Source organism: Gallinula chloropus, assembly GCF_964237585.1.
Source record: "Gallinula chloropus genome assembly, chromosome: 22".
Classification (NCBI taxonomy): Eukaryota; Metazoa; Chordata; class Aves; order Gruiformes; family Rallidae; genus Gallinula; species Gallinula chloropus.
In genome coordinates, this window is record NC_140107.1 from 7,254,642 (window position 1) to 7,277,685 (window position 23,044).

At 59.3% G+C, this 23,044-nt stretch overlaps 2 protein-coding genes and 1 long non-coding RNA gene across 3 annotated transcripts in view; all 3 read right to left on the reverse strand.

Annotated features, from left to right (window-relative positions):
* Positions 1-1,424: 1,424 nt before the first annotated feature.
* RCC1 (regulator of chromosome condensation 1) lies at positions 1,425-6,051 on the reverse strand. The gene is made up of 10 exons (XM_084274295.1): positions 6,020-6,051; positions 5,327-5,408; positions 5,029-5,216; positions 4,562-4,741; positions 4,384-4,480; positions 3,715-3,837; positions 3,359-3,514; positions 3,042-3,161; positions 2,471-2,623; positions 1,425-1,917 (listed from the first exon to the last, which is right to left on the reverse strand). Exons 2-10 carry the CDS (start codon positions 5,394-5,396, stop codon positions 1,742-1,744), a joined length of 1,263 nt encoding a protein of 420 aa, XP_084130421.1. The 5' UTR covers positions 5,397-5,408; positions 6,020-6,051; the 3' UTR covers positions 1,425-1,741.
* An 871-nt stretch (positions 6,052-6,922) lies between these two features.
* LOC311200138 lies at positions 6,923-8,384 on the reverse strand. Its single transcript, XR_014617803.1, has 3 exons — positions 8,285-8,384; positions 7,907-7,947; positions 6,923-7,540 (listed from the first exon to the last, which is right to left on the reverse strand). It is a non-coding gene; the product is annotated as an uncharacterized lncRNA (long non-coding RNA).
* Positions 8,385-9,017: 633 nt separating this feature from the next.
* PHACTR4 (phosphatase and actin regulator 4) overlaps positions 9,018-23,044 on the reverse strand; it is a 37,411-nt gene continuing 23,384 nt past the window's right edge. The window contains exons 2-13 of the mRNA XM_084274347.1: positions 21,908-22,084; positions 21,399-21,479; positions 18,754-18,912; positions 18,276-18,635; positions 15,109-15,703; positions 14,256-14,470; positions 13,680-13,830; positions 12,979-13,034; positions 12,111-12,172; positions 11,227-11,364; positions 10,571-10,647; positions 9,018-10,001 (exon numbers count right to left, since the gene is read on the reverse strand). Coding sequence (XP_084130473.1) covers positions 9,986-10,001; positions 10,571-10,647; positions 11,227-11,364; positions 12,111-12,172; positions 12,979-13,034; positions 13,680-13,830; positions 14,256-14,470; positions 15,109-15,703; positions 18,276-18,635; positions 18,754-18,912; positions 21,399-21,479; positions 21,908-22,084 — 2,087 coding nt within the window. The 3' untranslated portion in view covers positions 9,018-9,985. The remainder of the gene's footprint in view (positions 10,002-10,570; positions 10,648-11,226; positions 11,365-12,110; positions 12,173-12,978; positions 13,035-13,679; positions 13,831-14,255; positions 14,471-15,108; positions 15,704-18,275; positions 18,636-18,753; positions 18,913-21,398; positions 21,480-21,907; positions 22,085-23,044) is intronic.

A 23,044-nucleotide genomic window follows, 5' to 3' on the forward strand; every position in this document is an offset into this window, starting at 1 on the left:
GCTGCGGGGCTGCGGCACGGACACGCCACGGGCACCGTCCAGCCGCGCCGGGGGCTCGGCTGCGCCTCTGGAGCCCCAGATATGGCAGGACTGGGGTCCCACGGGGAGACGGGGGTCCCACAGGGTCCCTTCTCCCTGCCCCGCGCCTTCCCCTGCTGCCATCCCGCGGCCGCGCCCCACAACTGCACCCGCAGCCGGTGGGGCGGCAGCAGCGCCCAAAGGTGGCCCCGCAACCCGCCCCCCGCCCCCCGCGACCCCTTGCCGGGGGTGGCAGGAGGCCAAGGTGTCCTCTGTCCATCCAGCCCGTGCCGGGTCCTCGCTGAGCCCCGGCCAAAGGATGATGCTGAGCTCAGCCCCAGCTCCCCAGCCCCAGGGTGCCCCGGCTGCCCCGCACCCTCCAGCACAGCTCCAGGGGCAGGAACGCAGCCGGGTCATGGAGAGGGAGCAGGAAGGGACATGAACAGCCCATCCTGCCCCCACCAGCCTCAGACACCCACTGGGATGAAGCCCATGGAGTGGGGGGGGGAGCTGCCCACCCCTCCAAAGATGGGGAAGCCTGGGCTTTATCAAAACTCAATTTATTCCAAACATTAAAAGACTCCAGGTTTTTTTTTTTTTTCCTCTTCCTCAGTGAATCAACCAAAATACATTTTCTTTTTAAAAAAAGTCAACCTCTTCGGAACCGCTGTACCAGCCCCCACCCCACACACCCCCTTCCCCTATTGCTATAACTTAACATAGAAAATCAACCTTTGCAGACCCCGTCCTGGCCCAGGTACCCGGGAGGCAGCACGGGGAGGAGACGCTGGGGCAGCCGGGCGCAGGGAGCGAGACCAGTGGGAGCCAGAGGGGGGGTAATGGGGGGCAGGGACCCCCCGTTGCTCTGAGCCGTTGGGTGCAGAGCTGGGTTTGGGTTCTGTGTCCTCAGCAAGGCCCCCGATGGCAAATGAAGCTCCTTCCTCAGCAGGGAGGATTGAAAGAACAAAGTCCCCGCTGTGGGATGGATTTTGCAGCTTCCGAAGGCAACGTGAGAGCGGGAGAGTTTGGGACTGAGAAAAGCAGCTGGGGGTGACCACTCCAGGCAGGAGGGAGCAGGGAACCAGCTCCCGGCTTTGCTGCCTGCTGGGTTTTGGCTCAGACCCTGAAATGGGGGTGGGAGGAGGTAGGAGGCCCCCTTCCCTTCTCCAGCAGCCGCAGCTTATAGGCTGGGTGTTACCCAGCAGTGTTCCCTCCCCCCTTGCAGGCTCCCAGCTGCCTGGCATCGCTGCAGCCACAAGCTGAGAGAGGAGAGCACGTGTCTGCTGGGCTGAGCCTGCACCCCAATGGGCACAGAGGGGTTCAGTGGGTGGCAACAGAGGTAAAGATGTGACGGGGATGGGGGGCACCCGCAGACTGGGGGAACACAGGGACCTCAGAAAGCCTGATGGCCAAATGCTTCTGTGTAGTGAAGAACAAAGCCCGCAGCAATAGGGAACCACCCAGCAGCAGGAGGCCAGCTCAGGACCAAGCCAACCCAGGGAGAGCTGGCAGAGAGCACCAAACACCACGGGAAAAGCCACGAGCATCCCTGAGGCGCCCCAGCTCCGGCCACGCAGACGCTGCCAGGGCCCAGCAGCTCTGGGATCCACCCCCAGCCTCCCCACTGTGCTGGAGAGACCAGAGCTGGGCACCGGCCGCCCGAGCTGGTGGAAGGTGGGGGGTGTGTGGGTCCCGCTGGGCTCGGCTGCGCGGCGTCGCTTCATCAACTCTGCTCCTTGTCCCTGACCAGCAGCACCGTGTGTTGGCCACCGCTGGACACGGCCAGGACCCTGCGGTTCTCCAGCTGCTTCCCCGTCATCTCCACAGGGCTCCAGACGTCCTCCTCCTCCCCTGTGCCCAGCTGGTAGTTGGTGCCCATGCCCCAGGCGAAAGCTCGTCCTGCAACGGAGAACGGAGTGACTTTTGACTTCAAAGTGGCTGCAGGATGGGGAGGGAAGGGGACCCCCCACAGCCAAACCCACAGGGAATCCCCCACCCGGGCAGGGGGATGCGTGGTGGGTGCCAGAGACACGGGCAGGGGGAGAGGAGCCACACTCTCTGACTCCAAGAGAAGTCTCATATGCAACCACGACAGCTGCTTGTGGCTGGGAACCTGTGGGTCACTCACTGCAAATCCCCCTCCCCACAGCCCAGGGCTGCAGACACCATGCACAAGTTCAGGGTGTGGAGGAGGGATGGACAGGATGACCCCCCTCCTGCCCAACACCCCATCACACATCTTGCTGCCAAGGCCCCAGGGGAACATCCGAGCAGCTGCTGCCCAGCTGCCCCCTGCTTGGCAGGGGCTGGGTCGGCGCCAGGACCCGGCTCAAATCCTGGCCCAGTGTGTGATGGAGGGTGGAGGGCACAGGGCACCCAGTCCCAAACCCCAGTCCCAAACCCCGGTCCCAAACCCCGGTCCCAAACCCCGGTCCCACAGCCCCCCACTCACCGTCGCTGCTGACAGCGTAGCCAACCGAGGCGCCGCAGGCGACGGAGGAGACACTGGGGAGCTCGGGGATGGCGGTGGGCGTGCTCTGCTCCTCCGCGCCCGCCCCCAGCCCCAGGCGGCCGTACTCTGCCCGGCCCAGGCTGTAGGCTTTACCTGCAGTACAACAGACACACGGGAGGGTGACTCCAGGGGGTAGAAGGCCACAGCAGGGACCTTCTCCCTTTGGTGTGACTCCTGGAGGAGCTTCACTCCTCCCTACCTCACCCTAGATCCCAACCAGGGGGTGCAGGGTGGGATAAAGACCCCCGAGCTCCCCAAAACCAACAGGGCAGGCAGGTGCCTGGACAGACCACGAGGCCTGTGAGAGCAGAGTTCACAAGGGGGTCTGGGTCCTGACATCCTCCAAGTCACACCACCCTTGTTGCCTTGAACACCGAAGACCTGGAAGGCTCCAGCACATCCCCCTCACCCCAACAAGTTTCCAGCCAGGACAAGGGTCCCAAGGGGCACCCCCCTGCCCCCCTCAATCCCTCTCTGTGCCACTCCCAGCCTGCCTGTCACTGGTGCTCACCCTCCGAGTCGACGCACACGGTGTGGTGCTGCCCACCAGAGAACCCGACCCAGGACTTGGTGGAGTTCTTGAAGCAGGTCAGGTTCTGTGGGGAGAAGCAGGGCTCGGTGCCCTGGGTCCCTGCAGGGTGGGACACACAAACCCAGACAGGTCAGCTCCATCAGCACACCCCCCAACGCCCCCCACACCCCCCAATTTCCAGCTCTGGGACATCTGGCTGGCGCTGGGTGTTCAGGATCTCCCCCACTCCAGCCAAGGGCTGCATGGGACTGGGAACCTCAGAGCCAGGAGCTGAGGGGGCTGGGAGTGAAGCTCACCCAGCTGGTGGTAGTTGGAGAGGCCGAAGCCGTAGACGTGCCCCTCCTGCGTGACGGCGAAGGTGAAGTACGCCCCGCAGAAGGCGTCCTGGAACCGCATCCGGCCTCTGTTGCCTTTGCCCCTGACAGGGACGCGCTGCGGGACCAGCAGCCGCTCTGGGGGTGGGACACAAAGTGTTCTATGAGGAGCAACAGCCTTACAGCACCTTACAGCCCTTTTTCCCCTTCCCCCTCGATCCAGCCCCAAGGGACTGATCTGCACCGAGCCCCTGAGCAGCAGGGGATGGGGATGGGGATGGGTCTCTCTGCCCCTCTGTGAAGGGCAGAGCGGAGGCTGCAGCCCCAGAACAACTCACGCAGCCCTTTCCTGCCTCCTCGGTTGGCAAACAGCGCCGGCACCCGGCCCAGCTGGCCCTGCTCGCCGCAGCCGCACGTGAAGAGGTCCCCGTCCACCGTCAGCATCACCAGGTGGTCGTTCCCTGCCAGGGGAGGGAGAGGAGTGAAGCAGGAGTCGCTGCAGGAACCCAGCAAGACCCAGGGGCTGACACCCTGCCCGCGGACCTCAGCTGTGGCAGCTTTCTAGAGTGCAGTGGGGATCCTCTGAGGCCAGCTCCTGGCACAACTTAAACCACCAGGATGTCCCTCTGCCTGATCCCAGTTCCCCATCTGAAACTCCAAAGAAGTTTCTCCAGGAAGATTTCACCCAGGCCCTGGAAAGGTTCCCTGGCTGCTCTGCTCAGCTTCCCTGAGCCTAGAAGAGGGTGAGGGGCTTTGCCTGTCGTGGTTACAGCACTCTTGTAAGGTGTTTTCCATCGGATTGGGTGAAATATTAACAATGCCATCAGGGCAGGAAGAGACACAGGGTCAGTTCTCTCAAGAGAAGAGCAAGCACAGCCTTGCACCTGACTTGGAGCAGCCAAGAGAGACGAAAAGAACACGGACCTTCTGGACCTTCACCTTCTCCAGAGGGTTACAACAGCCTCAGGGACCAGCCTGACCCACACGTGCCCTGGGACCCTGCTCACCTGAGACGATTTTAACGACGGCTGCAGTGAGCTGGAGCAGCACAGGAACAGAGCTGGTCTTCATGGGCTCCAGCAGGCCGATCACCCCGTTGTTATCCTGGGTGGAGAGACAGACAGGTTGAGTCACAGAAGCAGCAGCCACCAGCAGAGCTTCCACCCCCTTCAGCAACCAACGCACCCGGAAAGAGCCCCAGACGAAGACCCTGCCGTCCTCGGTCAGCGCGGCCGTGTGACTGTCCCCGGCAGAGACCTGCACCACCTTCTCCTGCAGCTCCACCAGCCCTGGTGTGGTCTCTGACCCTTCTGCTGAGGTGTCGCGCCCGAGGGCACCTTCATCGTTGCAGCCAAAGGTGTAAATCTACAGAGAGTGTGAGACAGTCAGGACAGAACCCGGAGGGGCAACGGGCTGAGTGTGAAGCCAGGGGACAGAGATCCACCGGGCTGAATTATCCCTTTGACCCCCCTAAAGTCTGGTGATCTGTGGCATAGCGACCATGCTCATCCCTGGGATGGAGTGAGCTACATGTCTGTGCAGAGCAGGGTCTGATACAGACCCCCTGCTCCATGACACATCCCAGAGCTTGTGGGGAAGCTCAGCTCAGCCTCCCCACACCCCCCCCCAGGCGCTGCCCTCTCCGCACTCACCTTCCCCGTCTGGCTGAGGCACACTGTGTGCATCCCTCCAGCTTCCACCTGCACCACCATCTCTGGCAAGGGCACCAGAGCTGGTTTCTTCCTCTCCATCACATCCTCACCCAGGCCCAGCTGCCCAACATCTCCCTGCCCTAGAGTCAGCACCAGCCCAGGCTGCGTGCGGTGTGATGGGTGGCAAACTGCGGGACAGAGGAGAGAGAATCACCCTACAGAACACCCGTGGGATGTGGGGGGGAGTCATCCTTCCACGGGGAGAGGGAGGGGAAGCTCCCTGGGAGGGGGTTATTACCTTTAATTTTCTTTCTCCCAGGAGATTCTTCCTCGGGCACCAGCCTCTTCGCGGTGCGTTTCCCTGGCATGGCGGCTCGGACCTGGACCCCGGAGACACCCACGGGGCCTTCAGCTCTCTGGGGTGTGTGACCCCCCCCCAGCCCCCAGCTTAAAATCCCCTCGGGTCACATAGGGTGGAGGAACCAGGGTCCGGGCACCGGTCTCTGCTGTGCATTGCGGGGCTTGGGGTGTGTGTATAACGGGCGCTTCTCCCCGCGGGAGTGACCAGGCCCGGGCCCGGCCCCGGGGGCTCCAACACCCCCCCAACCCCGCGCCCGGCCGCGGCCCCGGGGGACACACGGGACGCAGCGTCCAGAGAGCGTCCCCGGGACGGAGCCGTGCGAGGGGCGGCGTGTCCCTGCCCCAGGGAGCCCCAGGGAGCCCCGAGCCCCAGGGTGAGCGGGGCCGGCGGGGCCGCCGCCCGTTCCCGCCGTTCGAATTCCCCGCCGCACGTGGGGCCGCGTAGGCCCCGCGGCCAGGCCCGGCCTCTCCTCCCGCCGCCTGTCGCTCGCCGCGGCAGCCGGCCGCACCGCGGGCGGGCCGAGACCCGGCGGGACCCCCTCCCCTGTCCGTCCCCCGTCCCTCCTCCGCTCCCCGGCCCCGCTGCCTCCCCCGCGCCACCGGCCCGGCCGCGGCCCCGCCGCGCTCCCACCTCCGCTCCGCCGCCGGCCGGGCCGCTGCCGCGCTCCCTCACTGCGCATGCGCGGGAGAGGTGGGGTTGGGAGGGGGAAAGCGCGAGCGAGCGGCGGCTCGGCGGGGCAGGGCGCCCTCTGCCGGCCGGCGGCTCCACCACCGCCCGCGGGCAGGACGGACGGACGGGACAGGAATGACGGGCAGCGGGACGGGCAGCTGCTGCCCCGGGGAGCCAGGACGCTCCGCGGGACCGCCCGCGCCTCGGTTGCCGTGTGACGGGTCCCGGCGGGGCTCAAGCAGCGGCTGCTCCGGGCCGCGGGGGAGCAGCGAGCGGCCCCGGCAGCCCCCGGGTGAGCGGGACCGGTGATAGGAGGGACCGGCTGCGGGAGGGGTGTGACCTGCCCCCCCCGGGGCTGGGGAAGGTCGGACACGGCTGCAGCCCGGCCCCATCCCGCCAGCCTCACCGTCTGAGGGGGGCTGGGAGCAGCCACTCACACGTTAATCACCACCTGAACCGGGACAGACCCCGTTCACACCCCGAGTACCGGCCCAGGACCCTGTCTGTTCAATGTCAGTCACTCAGCATCGCTCGTCCTTCCCAGACCATAAAGATCCCTTACAGGAACGCCAAGGACAGGATGCTACCAGGTTTTTACTCACCATTCTCGGGCTTTGTGCCACCGCCCAGACTCCCCCCGCGGCCCTTCAGGGACACCCAAGTCCCCACCAGTCTGAGTCCCACTCCCAGCCCTCCCTCCCCTTCCTCAGACACCACCCTCACCCCGGGACATGGGAACCTCGATGCGGCCAGCAGCGTGGGGGGAAGGCGGTTTCTGCACCTTCACCATGAGGACACACCACCAGCACGCAGGGACCCCACTGCACCAGTGTCCCGGCTTCAGAACCCACAGAGAAACAGACGCCATTTAAAAAGTATCCAGTTTATTAGTTGTTACTGCAGTCACACGGTTACAATCGTTTTTCTTTACAGCCTTGTTAACGGTAACAGAAGCACCAGCTCCTGCTCACAGCCTGTGATCCACCCCCACCCAATGTCCACATCCCCTGCAGCTCCCTGGTCAGGCTCTAGCCGTGCTGGCACACGTGGCCCCGCTGAGGGGTGGGTGGCAGGTCCGCATGCCAGCTGGGGACACGTACCTGGCTTCTTTTTCCTATTCCCTTCTAACACTCCGGACTCCCACCCTCAGAGCACCCCGAGGCAGCTCTGTCCACGCAGGGCCCTGCCCTTCACTCTGTGGCACCCCTCAGGCACAAGGACACCCGTTTCTACCGGCGTTCCTCGCCTGTAGCTCACCCAGCGTGGGCTCAGCCCCTGCACCACAACACGCAGCTGCTCCGTAACCCCACCACGCGAGCAGGGACACTGCTGCCTCTTCCTTAACCCAGGCTGTCCCTGCTCAGGGCGATGGGTGGCAGTGGGGGAGGCTGAGCTCCCTTCTAAACCGTTCTAAACCCTGGCAAATACTCACCCCCCTCCTACTAGGCCGCGTGGGTTCTTTCCTGTCAGCATCTTCATGATCTGTAACAAGACAGTAAAGTTTGCTCCTGCTCTTTGATTCCCGAATTGCAGAAACGGGGCCTTAAGGTAACCGAAGAAGTAAATTTAGCTCTAAGGGTTCCCCTGCTTAACAAAGGGCAGAAATCGGCCTCTTTCCCCCACCCACACAAAAGCCAACAGGTTGTAAACCAGGGAACTTCTGAGCTGGGCTTCTTTTCCAAGTCAGGTCTATCGAGGCTGCATCAATACTAAACTACTTCAGCCGACCCAGCTCAGGTCCCATCACCCACTTAACGCATAACACACGCTCAGGAAATGCCTCCAGCTTAAGTTTAAACTACAACAACCCCATAACTACACGCGGCTGACACGCACAGCGCTACTCACCTCCCTCATCGTGCTGCGCTCCGAGCCCCCCACGCCGAGGCCTGGAAGGATGGAGAGAAAGCAGCGTGAGCCACGGCCCAGGCGACCCCTGCCCCACGCGTCCCGGCCCCCTCCGAGGGCAGGAGGTGTTTCCTGCATGGTTTATCCCCTCCGGCACCGCCCGAGGGCCCGGAGAGGCAGTAGGAATATGCAGGCTGCAGGCTCGAGGCCCGGCTTGTTCTCCGACGTCGTGGAAAGGGACTGTACGTCACGGGCCCGCAGGCCTACGCTCCCTTGCGCCACACGGGCAGAGCCGGCAGAGAGCGACCTCTGCGGATGCCCACGTCGGGTCCCGCGCGGTGAAGCCCCTTCCCCGCCCGCAGCGAGCACGATACTCACGCAGGGAGCCGAGAGGAGGCGCCCGGGCCGGGCGGTGAGGCCCGGTCGGTGAGGCCCAGCCGAGGGGAGACGGTGACGAGTCCGAACCTGCTGCAGCCGCCGAGGAGAAAGAGACCGAGCGCCGCCGCGCAGCGGTATTTATAGAGCGAGAGGGGGCGGGGCGAGGAGGCGCATGCGCATGAGCGACAAGGGGCGGGACAAGCCGAGCGTGCGCAGTGGCAGGGTGTGGGCGGGAAAAGGGCGGCCGCGCGGGGTTGGCGGTTGGCGCATGCGCGGTGGTGAGGCGGAAAAGGCGGGAAGGCGGAAGGGCCTGAGGCGCCTTAACGGAGGGCGCGGGAACAGCGTTAAAAGCCGCCTAAACACACGTTTATTCAGTGATTAAACCCCGCTGCTGGGCAGAGCGGGGTACAAGGCGATGGGTTCGCGTACAGGCGCGCTGGGCAGGGGGAAGCGGTGAGGGAAGAGCCCCCTGTCCCCGCCCTGTCATGGCGCACAGGCGAGGCAGCACCCGGGCCGCCTCCCCTCCCTCCCCACACCCGCTCCACGCCCGGGGCAGGGTCTGGGCAGAGGTTTGGGCAGGAGACAGTGGCCGGTGGCAGATTATTTTTATTGTTTTTTTTAAAAAAAAAACAAACCCACCCCACATTTCAGAAGAACCAATGCAAGATCATTCTCAGGCGAATTACCGTTTTAAGGTCACTTTTCAAGCCTCTTCTTCCCCTCCCGCCCCACCCACACAGTGAAATCATCAAGTTTCCAGTAGGTTTGAGCTGTAAAAATGAGAAAAGGCAAGTTTCACCCCGATTTGGGAGAGTATAAAAACGTCTGAGAGGAAGCCACAATAAAAACTCAGACTTGGGGACGCTCACAGCTTCCCTAAATTAAAAAGGTTTTTAAAAGGCAACAGTCGCTCCCTGGCTCTGTAATTTGTTAAACAAGCCTAGATACCTCCAGATGAGGCGTGTTAACATCACAGCAGGTGTGAGAGAGGGGGGAGGGAATGTTTTAGACATCATTTTTCCTCTTTACAAAAAAAAAAATGCAGCATATGTTAATAATATCTACACAGTTCCCTTCCAGGACAACAAACTGTTGGTCAGTAGTGATTCAGGACATGAAGGACGTGACAGACACACAAGCACAACCAAAGAAAGGGCGAGCGACATGTCAGTTGTCTGCCAGGTCAGCGTCTGCGCAGGGTTCTCTGTACACAGGTAACACACACACACGTGCTGCCCAGCACATCCTCTCCCCGCTCCTCACACCAGAGCTGCCGGGGTTTGTGTGTTGTTCCACCCACCTTCTTGGTTAAGGAGGGGGAGACAAAGGAGTTGCATCCCCCAAAAGGAGTATGGACAGCTGAGAACTGGGCCTGTCTGGGCTGTGGGAGGGAGCTGGGGAACGAACATGTTCAGATGTGCACGGGCTCCTGGCAGGGACGCTGGTGCCAGGGCGCAGGCGTATTGCTGAGCCACGCGAGGTATAGTGTTCAGTTCCAGCCTGACGGCACTCGAGACGTGTGTTTTCCAGTGAAATGCTACATTCAGACAGGATTCCCCTTCCCTGGTCGAAAGCCCTTTTCTGGATATGTTTTGAAGGCAGATCGTGGAAGAGACGAGGTTCCACCCTCGCTGTATTGCCTAGGAGAGGGATGCAGAGAGCTTCCAGCCCTCTCGGGTCTCTTGCTCCCTTCTTGGAAGATTATGGTCGATGGTACCTAAAAGCCAAACGAAAAAGCCAAGCCTCAGTCCTTGGAGCTCGGGTTAAAGAGTTACCAGGGGAATACAGATGGCCAAGAAGAGTAAACTGAATTATCTCTGAACTCCCAGCCCTCAGCCACACTGGTGAGATCAACCAACTTCATCTCTGCTCTTGTGCTCTGCCAACGCCCCTCAACCCCACAGAGCAACTGCTGGGCTGGGGGGAAGGATCACTTGGGCCATGACCCACAGGTCCCTTCACAGATAATATCTGAGCTAGCTACCAAGGAGTTTTGTGGCTCCTGCTGCATGTCTCCACCCCAAAAAAGCTCCAGCTCAAGGTCATGCTGGTTTCAGATAGACCTCAAACCAACCTTTCCAGGACTGAAGCCTCATTTTAAGGAAGAACACCCCATTTCACAACAGGTACCCCTCCTTCACTCCCCAGGAACACCGAGGAAGAAGGGGACGCTGCTTCTGCAGCACAGGGGGTTGTTTAGGTTTTAACACTTCGCCTCCCAGCGCTGCTGCTGCAGCACAGCTCTCCCCATGAGCCTGGGGCTCTGAGCTGGCAGTGTGCTCTCACCTTGTGAACTGCTTGCTGTCTTCGTGGACTTCCATTTCACAGCTCTTGAACTCGTTCAGCTCCTTCCTGATGGCAGCCTGCACACAGAGGGAGAAACCTGTTTCTACACTGTCCTCTCCCCAGCTCAGGTGAGCTCAGAGGTGGCAGGAAGGTGCTGTACCTCCAGCACACCTGCTCGGGGCTGGTCTCTGCCACCTTCCAGTGAAGAGCCCGAGCAGGTTCGATACGCAGGGCTGAGTCCCACAGCTCAGATCACAGAGCCAGCCCAGCTTCTGCCATCCATCCACACCAGGCTGAGTTTAACCTGCCCCCCACACTGAGGGCCAGGCAGTCCCCAGGGGCACTCAGGGAAGAGGAGAATGTCTCTGTTCTGGCTTCCCTGCCAGCTTCTTGCCTAGGCCTGCCCCAGCCTGCCAAGCACAGCACCCCTCCCACCAACACCCCATCCTGTCCTCTCCTGCCACTGAGCAGCTGAGGCAGAGGCCGTGCTGGTGCACAGACCACGGTCTTGGGGCCCTGTCACTGCTGGGGGAGAAGCAGCGCTGGGTACAGCACAGGGGGCTGAGTGAACCATGAAGAGGGGAAGCAAAAGCAGCATCAAATCTTGGCTCACAGCCTTTTGCATGAGACACCCCGACCTCCCTCCCCACCGTTACCTTGTCAGCTGGTGTGAGCTTTGTCCAGGGCTTATCCGCTCGCCGGTCGTAGTCTTGAGCATCTGTTACTTCCACGTACTCGTTGAACCTCAGGATCTTCCTGGCCTGCAGCTCTGCCACTGTGGGCCTCTGGCTAAGCTGAACACCAGCAAGAACAGGGACAATCAGTTACTCCTTGTCACAAAGCAGTGCAGGGAGAAACATCCCAACAGCACAGAACCCAGCGCTCTCACTGGCCCTGCCTGCAGCCCTCTCACAGCATGATCCTGCCTGCATCACGAGGCCTGGCCAGAGCAGAGCTGAGGCCATGAGGAGAGGGAAGACTGAGGGGTCTGGAAACAGCCGCTGTCCCTGCACAACACCCCTAAACCAAGCAACCCCCTCCCTGCTCAGGCAATAGCAATGCTCCCATTTCACACCCACAGGCCCTTGGGAAGGTTATCCCAGCCATGAGTAACAACCACGTGGAACTCAGGTGTAACAGCTAAAAGCAGCTGCTGCTCTGCTCAGCTCCTCCCGACGCTGCTGTGAGCATTGGATTTGGGGGGGGGGAACCTGGTGTGAAAGCCATGCCCACTGAAGTGCAGTGCTGACACCCCAGGCCAGCACCAGCAAACCTTCCCAGTACCAGGTGCCAAAGTCGAGCTCTCATCTCGCTTGTTACGCTCGATGCCAGCTCAGATCTGACAGACGCGGCCGCAGCGCCAACGGCTCGCTGTCGGTGCCAGCCCACGATCCAAAGTCGCAGCAGTCGGAGGGCACGGGGGGCACTTACACAATAGCCCCGTGACTTCCCCTGCAGCGAGGTACCCACCCCGTGCTCAGAGCCACCAGCATCCCCACAGCTCTGCCAGATGGCCGCCGCAGCAGGCGGCCAGCAGTACCTTTCTGGTCAGCCTGCGTTTGATCTCTCGCTTCTCAGCCTGTCGGTCAGCTTCATTTTTTGCTGCCAGGGGAAAAAAGAAGAATCATCTTTCCCTGTCACCATCACAGGCTTTCAAAGAGCAGCTTTGTGGACTGGAACAGAGGCACGTATCGAGCTGCATCTGATGTGTCTGAAAGCCCACCGTGGCGTGCCTGCTTTCATCACAGGTAGAGCACAGCCCACCTCAACGCCTTTACTCCCCACACCCCCTGACTGACAGTGGGGGCCTTTAGGCAGCAGGGTGAGTCATTCCCTCCAGCCCAACGGACGTTAAAGATTAATGGCCATACTGGCAAAACACCCCGAGCCACTCTGCAGGCTGCTCCTCCCCAAGCTGTGCTACTGATGGTTTAAAGAGAACAACACACAGATAAATATTTTAGATGGAAACTTCCTGAAGCGCATTTCCCTTTCCTCAAGCTGTTTACTGAAACCTCTGCAGGGCAGGGTATGGCCTGGAGAACACTACAGACTGAGCAGCTGCCTCTTGGGGCACACAACACAAGGCTGGGGCTGCTGGACCACAGCTGAGAAGTCCAGCCCGAGGGACCTTTCCCAGTCCTCGCTCTGCCTGTGGAGCATCATCCCCCTTCACCCCATCAGGGGTGTGACTGGTGCCCACAGGCAGGGGACAGGCAGCCTGTCCGTAACACTCTGAGCTGTGCTGGTCGGTTCCTGATGGTAACCAAGTACCACAAAAACCTAGTGGATCAACAGCACACAGGCAGGGTCCTCCATCACTACAGGTGATGGTCCAGGCACACCTGGGGTAGGCAGTTAAAGGCAAATATCTTATGGCTTAGGACCACTAAAGGAGAATCACTCACGTTGAAGGATGTTCCTCTGCTCCAGTTCCTCTGCTGTCGGTCTCTGACTCAGTCGTCTAAGGAAAAGCGTGACAAGCACAGACTGTTCATGAGGAGGAGATGAAGACACAACTGCTGGGTGCTGGGGAGCCTCCCCGACTCCCCTCACACACCTGCAGAGCTCAATGCTGCCTGTTTTGCACTGTCTCCACTCACACGGCTGTTCATCCCCAGGCATGGGTTAGGGAAGCTCTACAGCCTCTCAAAAGCTCAGAGGCAACTGCTCAGGGAACCCAAGGAGATGGCAGAGCCTGGACTGACAACAGCCCCAGCTTCATCCACCACCTAATGCTTAAGCCTCAGCATCTGTCCACATCTTTAGGACACCCATATTAGAACCAGAGAACCATTTTGGTTGGAAAAGACCTTTAAGATCATCAATCCAACCGTTACAGCAGTAACACTGCTGCAGGCCCTGAGATTCTCTTCACAGCCCACCCAACAAATGGAAACTGGCGCCAGTCAGGGTTTGCTCAACTCCAGGAGGAGCTTCCAACTGCTGCAGCCGAGGGGGAAAAGCACCCCTTGGCCTCCCAGTCCTGACCCAGCAGCAGTGCCCATCCGCCCAGCGTATTCCAGCACAGGCTGCTCAGACAAGCCCCAGCTTTGTCCAGTCCCACGCCGTGCCCACAGCTCAGGCCTCCTGCCCCCCTGCTCCCCACCTGATCAGCGTGGTCCCAATCTGGTGCCGAATCTCGTTCCACTCCTCCTTGCTCTTCCGAGGGAAGGCGATCTTCTCCTCCTGCGGCACGGCTGCGCTGCCCAGCTTCATGGCCAGCGTGTCTTTCCTCTTCACCTTGTTGGCCAGCGAGCCTGTGGGGAGGAAGAGCAGCTGGATGGCCTGAGCACAGCGGGATCAGCCACGTACCCCGGCAGTTGTGCTCTCCCCCCTGGAGCCTCCTCACCACGTCCTGCACTACAGCTCCAGAGCTGGTGACTCCAGCGACAGCCTGTGGGCTCTGCCCACAGCTCACCCCACACTGTCCCACCTGAAGGGCAGGGACAGCACAAGCTACTGCAGCCACCTGCGACCCAAGGGGCTGCATCTCAGCAAAGGAGTGTAGGGGTTTGGCTGCAGAGCCCTTCAGAAGTGAGGAAGGGGACACAGGGTACATCCCCAAACCAAGACCCAGCTGCTTTGCTGCGCTGTGTGAACCAGCTCATTGATCCCGACCTCAGTACAGCCAGGCTGCAGTTCAGGAGAGGAATAACAGCCAGCTGCATTGCCAAAGCCTTACTGTTATGGCTTTCATCTTCTTCCTCATCCTCGTCATCTTTGTACAGGATGGGACCCTCCGAGTCAGAGTCGCTCATCCCTTCATCTCCTTCCTGCTCCTCTGGCAGGACCTGGGGTACCAGTTTTGGGATGACTGTGACAGATGGCACGTCTCCAATGTACACACGAGGGCCCAAATTCTGCTCCTCTTCCTGGTCGTCTTCCTCATCGTCTGGACTAACGAGAAGCAGACAGTTACATCTCTTAGCACATCCAGAGGGGCTGGGGAACAGCCCGAGATCAGCCCCCTGTTAGCTCCCCTCAGCCTGCAGCAGCAGGTCTATCAGATGCCAGAGTAGCCCCAGGATCCTGCACTGCCCCCCGCTCCGAATCGCAGAGAGCTCAGCAGAGGAGGTGCCAGGGGCAGGATTCCTGCAGAACTCAACAACCCCCCGATCCCCCTGCATTGGGACCTGCAGGTTAAACCCTGCTGCAGTGCAACAGTCCTTGTCCCACTTCTCTTCTGCAAGAGGAAAAGCTCAGGACGGCCATGAATGGATGAGCTCCAGGACCTTGTTCTGCCTTGGAGCACCTGAGGCCAGGGCAAGGCAGGGTCCAGCATCAGCCTGCGCAGCCTGGAACCCATTTCCCTTTGTAAAGGATAAAACCCCCAGGACCACGGTGAATTTTTTGGGAAGATCCAATGGCCCCTGGGAGGCTGCAACACAGACTCAGCCAACACACACAACTGTTTCTTGGCTGCTCTGCCCGCAGCCCTCCTGACCAGACACAGGGTGTACACCAGCAGGTCCGAGCCCAGCGTGACCCACACCACTGCCACCAGTTTACTCCACGCACAGCCAGGAGGTACTCACACTTTGAGCATCTCGATGGTGACGGGCAGGGACCTGGTCCTGCCCAGGCTGCCGTTGTCTTCTCCAAAGCCGTTGTTCTCGAAGAGCAGCGAGTGGGCCCTGTGCGAGCCATCGGCAGGCGGGGTGACAGGCAGAGGACTGGCCAGAGCCTGCTGGATACGGACGTGCAAAGGGATCTGGGGCAGACGAGGCAGCACGTGAGGTTCAAACCCCTGCTCTGCTGTCCTCTTTGACACTTCCACGGACCTGAAGTCTTCAGGAGGAGGAGGAGGAGGAGGAGGTGGAAGAGTCTCTTTAGGCAGGTCCAGGGAACGCGGAGGGTCCGAGGCAGGGGTGGAGGTGGGCAAGAGCATGCGTGGAGGCTCAGGGGGCACGTGCGTGGGCAGCGGCGGGGAGGGCGAGGGCGGTGGGTAGGCAGGGGCCACGCTGATGGGGATCGGTGCGGGGCGGTTCGCTGGCCCTGTCCTCTCGGATGGGGGCTTGGGAGCCACCGCTGCCTCCGGCGTGGTGCTGGGCAGGAAGCCTCTCTTCGGTGGGAGAGGAGGGGAAGGCTTGGACAAGCCTGGACCACTGTTCATTGCTTGAGAGAGTTCAGCTGAAAACGAAACCCACAAAAGCCACTACATTTAACAGGGAATCTCTGGACACCCACCCCCAGCATGGAACGAGCAAGGCAAAGCACTCTGAGCCCCTGAGCAAGCAGCCTCTGCTCTCTGTGCCAGAGATAACCAGGTTGCAAGCCTCTGGTTTGTCCTTCCTGCAGCAAAGGTAAGGCTTGGGAGAGCATCCAGAAACAGGCAAGCTGGGAGAGGTCTGTGCATCCCGCTGCTTTGGAGAGAGAAAACGGCACCGGCCCTCGAGTGACAGCAGATGGAGCTCCCCCAGCCCAGCTCGCTGCCTCAGCCAAGGAACACGGGTGTGTGGGGAGCTTTGTGCCTTTATCACAGCATTGGATGCAAAGAAATCAGAGATACCCAGGACACCCCGGACACCCGTTGTGTTAACTGCTCCCCTGCACATTAAAACACCTTTTGGGAAGAACCCCTCAGAGGCAACAGTCTGAACCACAAGCTGCAACGTCCTTACTCTCTCCCTTGCATTCACTGCCAGCCCGAGAACGCCGTGCCCACACAGCAGCTCCTGCCTGTTTGGGGATGGGGTTCTGCTCTATTCCCTCTGCACCCTGGTCCCCAAGCCCCACATAAGCTTCTCCACAACTACTAAACAGCAAAATGTTCAAAGGCTAAGAGCCTTGAGTCTACACAGAGTTTGTCTGCTGAGCAATGGGGGAGAGAGGGAAAATGCCTACAGCAACCTCAGGTTCCTAGGAGAAGGGAAGCCAGGGAAGGTGCTCTGTTGTAGCCTTTAACGTTCCATATCAAAGGCTTCTCGGGCTTGGGAAGGTTTTGCCCACCTGCTTGAAAGGGGCTCAGGTTTCCTGAGCTCCAGGTTTCCCCAGGAGCGGGTGGTGGTCCCAGCAGTGGCCCCAGGATGGGGCTGGGAGGAACCTGCAGTTCAGGCACAAGAGGGTGCTGCGAGCAGAGCGCTTCCCAGATAAGGCTGTGGCTGGAGAGGTGGGTGCATTTTTGGGATGTTTGGCATTTTTAGACTTTCCCCTTGCAGATTAAGGGCCAGATTGTGCAAAACACCAAGTGCCCTCAGCCCCCATCGACCTCAGCCCAGAGGATTCCAGTATCTCCTCGGCAGTGCTTGGAGCCTGGCAGGACCTGGTTCAACTCACCTTTGGGCAACCACAAACAGATTTTGAGAGGGACCAAGTAGCTGGAAGAAGGGAGAGGAGACAGAAGAGGGCTGGGCACCACTCCAAGCATCCTCCCCAACAGCCCTGTCTCCCTTTAGTGCACTAAGTCACCTCTTGTGATGTGCCACAGTGGCCAGACCTGGTGCTCCAGCACTGTAGCTCCTGAAACCTGCCAGCAGCACCGAGCAGTAGGGCTGCCACCAAGCTCCCAGCCAGCACCTCTTGCCCTACTTGCTTTTTCAAGCTGCTGCTGGTTAAATTCCCCCTCCCCAAAAGTGTTTCCTGAGCCTTATTTTCAGCTACTTGGGAACAGCTTGGAGAAAGAAGGTGAGGGAACATCTCCCCGAGGGTGATCTGCACACCAGCAGCCCTCCCATTACACCAGCAGCACAACAGCCAAGTCTGAGCACGCAGAGACCAGTGCAGAGCTCACAGAGCCAATTCCACTGTTGCTCTTTATCCACAGCCACACAAACCTGCTGCAGTCAGAGCTGCACCGTGCTGGGCCCTGCAGAGCGCTGCAGACCTGCTCTCTGCAGCTGCATTCTCATCCAGAGACAAAAGCAGGCTGGCTGCTCTGCCCTCCCTTCCCATCCCTGCAGCCCCAGGTGCTCTGAGCCCAGCCCTGAGCGTGAGGGAGAGGCACAGGCTGGGTCTGAACAGAGCTCTGACAGGCTGCTGTCCCCAGCCACATTCTCTTTGTTCCACAGAACCTCCTGCAATTAGGGCTGGGGCACTTCAGATGCCATCTGTGATGTGCACAAGCAGCTTAAAGAGAACAGTATTTCATGGAGTGTTCAGGCACAGCCAGGCCAATGGAGCTGGTACAGGAGTGTTTAACAGCACAGCCAGGTCCCCTACAAAGCCTCCAGAACAAGAGAGGACCCAGGGGCCAGGCTCCTTCAGATGGTAACCCAGGATCTCCTGCCACCTCTACCGCTGCCCCACAACTCCACACCTGGGTAACTGAAAGCATCTCACCAACCCCATACCACCCACCAACCCCAGCTGTCCACAGATGCATCCCAGCCCTCCTGAAGCATCCAAGCCTCTAACCATCTCACGGTTGTCAGAGAAATGTGTTCCTCTCTCCTTGCACCACCCTACTCCTGCCAAAAAGCAGGCAGGGTTCCCTCCTGCAGACAGCTATTGGCAGGTCTGGGGATGGGATGGCTCATGGCAGGAGACTCCAGTCATTACACTGTCCTGGGCACACCCACATCCTGGCTATAAACACTGGCAGATCTTCTGAGTCCAAACCACACCGTACACAGGAACAGTCAGACGTTTGTGATACAACATGTGCCACACTGTACCAACAACCCTCCCTTAAGGGGGGAAGGGACTCAGAGCGAGGGCTTCAGGACATCCCAGGGTACCAACACCAGCTCCCAGAGGCACTTACCTATGACTGGGTTGCTGTTTCTGTTGACAGGTTTAGGAGGAGGGACGGGAGGCTGTTTGGCAGCAGCCGTGCTGGCTGTACTGGTGGGAGCAGTAGTGTTGGCACTGACAGGAGCGGGGGGCAGAGTCCTGGGGGCTGGGGAGGGGGCAGCTGTGGAACCGACTGTCTTTGCTGCCACAGGGGCTGTGGTGGAAGGGGCAGTTTTTGCAGTGCTGCTGGCGGGGGCTGGATCCTGTGCCTGTGCTTCATTTGCTTCCTGGGAAGTGGAAGGAGGTCTCTTTGGGGGAAGCAGAAGCTGCCTGGGAGCACACGGCTCCTCGGGTGGTTCCAGTTCCAGCCCGGAGTGGCTGCTGGATGAGCCTGCGAAGCGAGACAGAGTGTGAGAGATGGAGGGACAGCGGGAAGAGTCAGGTGAGAATCCGAAACTGGCCCTGGGAGAATCCGAAGCAAGGGGTTCTGAACACATCTGGCTTCTTACCCTGCCTCTTCTTTGGCTCCTCAGCTGGAACAGGCTTCCTGAGGCTGGATGACTTCGTGGCCTCTTCTTCCGGGCTGGCCTCGGTACAGACCCTGCCGATGGGCACGGTGTGGCCATTCTTCAGCGCCGGCGGGTGCAGCTTCTCTGGCTCCTCACCATCTGCACACAGAAAACACTGAGAACGCAGGAGACAAGGCTGGGCTGCCCCCAACCCACACCAGCTTCTCTCTGCCTTCTGGAACAGCCGGTCCTCAGCCCGCCTGCTGCCCTGGAGAGCACAGCAACACAACTGGCTGAAGCCAAGAGCCTTTCATTTCATTATGGACAAGCCAGCGGGGCAGCTCTGTATCCCATCACCTGGTTTTCTTCAGCAGCCTCTCTAACCTGCCACCCTGTTAGAACACCACTGCATTCAGGACCCATATGCCCACTGCCTGCCGCCCCTAAAGCCCCAGTCACAGTGAGGAAACACTCAACCTTCTCTCTGCCCTTACAGGACAAACTCCGCATCACATTATCCCCAAACTCAGGCTCGGCACCCACTCTAATGGGCACTGCTTGCTCTGGGTGCTTTCCTTCTCAAGAAACCCTGCAGAGAGACATCACCCATCTGATTAACAATCCAGAGTGTTTAGTCTGCTCTCAAGCAGTGGCATCATACAGCATCATGTCCCTGAGGTGCTGGACCCCAGTGTGCTCTGTTGCTTGATGATTTATGCCACTGCTCTTGTCACCTCTTCTCTCTCCAAGGCATTACCTCCCCTTCCCTGGTGTTATTCAGGAGCTAAAAGCAAAGATACTGAGAAGCCAAAAGCTCCCCTGGGTCTCTTTTTGTAAAAACCCCAGTCTTGATTCCTGAGAGGACATGGAAGCAGCTCTGCCTCTCCTGCTTAGCTGCCCTTCCCTGAAACACAGGACATTCAGACAGCAAGAGCAGGGAGTTTCCTCCCCAGCCAGGGCTGAATCGCAGGAGATGAGTCGGAGCTTTTTATAGCCACAGTGGCCTCTGAAGTTTCCAGCCAGGGAGAGGGGCACAGCCCAGCCCACCTTTCCTTCCCATCCAACCCTACACATCCCCCCCTCTGGCACAGAGCTGCAGCACGTGCAGAAGGCTCCCAACAGCCTTCTTACTGGGAACTGTGTGGTTCCAGTGACCCCGCCAAGGTCACACCAGTCCAACCCCATCTACTATCCAGCCAGCCTAGCATGACCTGCTGACCCACCAGCCCAGAGAGCAGCAGGGCCTCTCCTCTGCCAGCTGCAGCAGCTTTGGAAGCTCCATTCTGGCTCTTCCCCACCCCCTCACTCCCCTGTCTCAAAGGGTTTCCAGCAGTTTAACCCCTGAGAATTTACCTAAGGAAATGACCAACCCTGTAAGAGCAGGTGTTAAAGTGACAGGCAAATACAATACCTTACACCAGCACCTCAGGGCTGCCCGAGTGCCTCAGACTCACAGAAGGGATTAAGATAACGTGTGTCTAATCTGACTGCTCCCTCATACCTGGACTCTGCACTTTGCCCAGATTGCAGCCATCCTCTGCTTCTTAAACCAGATCAGATGACTCAGAGCAGAAAGGAATTCCACCTCACAGTGACGCTCCTGTCACACCCTTACAGTTTGGAAGATCTCCCCTCTGCCAGCTCTAGTGGAAGTTTGTTACCCAAAGCCTTTGATCTCTCCCCAGAGTTTCATCCTGTGACCTCAGACACTCTTACAGCCCAGCGAGCTCTCCCTCCAGCCCAGCACTCACCCCTGGGGTGGCTGGAGGTGGCTTTCCCTGCTGTGCAGCTGCAGACAGCTGCGTTATGACTTCTCCTCAGTTTTACTTTCAGTGGTTTGACCCAAAATCAGCTTTTTCACCTCCACTTTTCAACTTTTGCCTGTTTCTCAGAAGCTCCTGGGATGAGCATTAGGGCTCTGGAGGCACAGTGAGTTACACAGCTCTAATCCAAAGAGCACCCTGCCACAGGCTGCTGCTGCACCCACATCACCCAACATGCAGCTGGGTGACTGGACAGTGACCTGATCTGCCCAAAGAGTCAATTTAATGTGGCGGTTCCAGTGCAGAGACATCAGGATGACAGAAAAGGGGACACCACTTCTCTGACAGCAGGGCCAGCTTCACTAAACTGTGACCATGACACCATACCACCAAGCACCTCATCTGTGACCCTGTGAGGAACTGCCCCTACCAAGGCAGCTCAAGTCAGCAACTGGTTTAATTTTCCAAGCTTGAAGCCTTTGAACCTGAGCTCCAGGGTCAGCAGCTCTCCTGTAGCAGCTACAGCGCAGTCTGGAGCGTGATGGGAACTAGGAGGAGATGGTGAGCACAGTGTGATGGAGAAGCTTCGCAGGAGAAGACAGTGTAGCTGGAGTGGGACACACAGAACAGCCCTTCCCTCCCACTGGCAGCAGACAGGAAGGTGTCCAAGATGGGCACTGCCCCTTGTTAGCAACATCTTCCCACCCGAACCCACTGCCCTTCTCGCCCAGTGCCAGAGCCAGAGCAGGGAGCGTATTGAACAGGGTGAGACAGACAGACAGGGTCTGTCAGCAAAGAGCCACTGCAGGGCTGATGCCTTGCTACAGGAAGATCAGGGCTAAAGAACACAGACCAGGAGGAGAAGTTCATTTGCAGACTCACCCTGCTCAGGGTCTTCCAACAGCACCCCTCTTTTCACCAGCTCCTCTCTTGGCTTTCGCATAGAAATCTTTCGTTCCAAGACTGGTATTAAATCAAACACAAAGAAAGGCACTCAGAGAAGGGGGGAAGCCAGGAGGGGAAGAGAATACTTTTTTTTTTTTCTAAGGATCCTCTGGAGGAAGTAAAAGGGCTTCAAATTTCACTGGTTTTGCAGGGATTAAGAGGAGGGAGGAGGGATGGCAGGTTCAGACCTGCACTTCACACCACACTGGTGATCTGGAGCAGGGCAAACCCTCCCTCCCCACGGCTGCTGGGGAGGCTCTTCAAGAAAGGAATTTGTTTGTCTGAAACCACTGCTCCACGAGCAAGGTGACTCTGGAGAGGTTACAGATGCCAGCCCATCACCAGGTCACACTGCGGTTCTTACACGTGTCAGCACTCCGGCTGGGGGGCAGCGAGACCCCCTCACACCCGTGGGGCAGGGCAGGACTCCCAGCAGCCCCCCTTACCTTCTGAAGTCTCCTTGAATTTGTCACTGCTCTTCTTTTTCCTCCACTTCCACGGCTTGAAGATCTTGCCAAAGCTGGAGAACTTGCTTTTCCTTTTTGTGGGAGGTGTGGTGTCCCCCGACTCCAAAACATCTACCCCCATGCCGGCATCAGTGGGGGGGTGATCCACGTCCTCGGCTGCACAGGAGAGAGGAGAGACGTTACCTTGTGCTGTGGGTCCCACCTGCCACCTCCCACCAGCCTGCCCCTCACACAGGGGGGAACGGCCACACGTGCTCATGCAGGGCAGCCAGGCTCATGCCTGCAGCAGCCAGCGCCTCATGTCAGCCTGGGGAGACAGGAGTGGGGTTCCCAACGTTAACAGAAAGAGGATTTCCAATGAAACAAGGGTTAGTTTGAACCTGCAGCATCACAGCTTCACCCAAGGAGCACAAATCGCCTTGCTGCAGTTTCACCTTCAGCTGGAAGCAGCTGGTGCTCGACACAAGAACCACAGGAACACAGACACAGGCGGCAGAGCCGGCGCTCAGCACTGCCGACCCACCCTGGAGGTACCAGCCCTGTCACCACGGCTCTATGTGCAACAGCTTGGCCTCTCTGATTTTTCCCTCTATAAATAAGGCTGGCAAAGCCAGCCAAGAGCAACAACTACACAGGAAAGCAACACAATACAGGCCTGCGCTCCACCTACTGTGCTCCGAGTCTCCGGAGAGCAACACAAGGAGGACAGGGAGGTGGGAAGGGATGCACGAACCCCCCAGCATGCTGCAGCCAGAAAAACCCCCAGAAAGAAACAACTTGCAAAGCAGAACCAGAGCACGAAATGCTCAGCTGGTGACTCAGTTCTGGCTTGCCTGGTGTTGCTGCTTTTTGGGTATTTGATGAAACATAAGGGAACACTTACAATCAGAGAACCGAGCAGGGCTCGCACAAAACCTCATCCCAGTGCACATGAGGTAAGTGGAGCCAGCTGGAGGCTGCTGCCCCCTCCTGATTCACAGACCCAGAACCCCTCAGCTTTGGCACAGCCAGACAGGAGCCCCTGAGCTGCACTGCAGAACTGCACACAGCACTGCCAACAGAGCCCTGAGACCCCCACAGCCCCCAGGGTGACACTGCCAACAGAGCCCCGAGACC

Bases quoted from the DNA above. Each gene is read 5' to 3' on its own strand.
- RCC1 (XM_084274295.1), bottom strand. From the start codon at position 5,396: ATGCCAGGGAAACGCACCGCGAAGAGGCTGGTGCCCGAGGAAGAATCT. The intron at 3,515-3,714 runs GTGAGTTGTTCT...TCCCACCCCCAG, and splicing joins AGGAGGCAGGAAAGGGCTGC to AGCGGCTGCTGGTCCCGCAG. The intron at 2,624-3,041 runs GTGAGCACCAGT...GTTGTACTGCAG, and splicing joins CGTGTGCGTCGACTCGGAGG to GTAAAGCCTACAGCCTGGGC.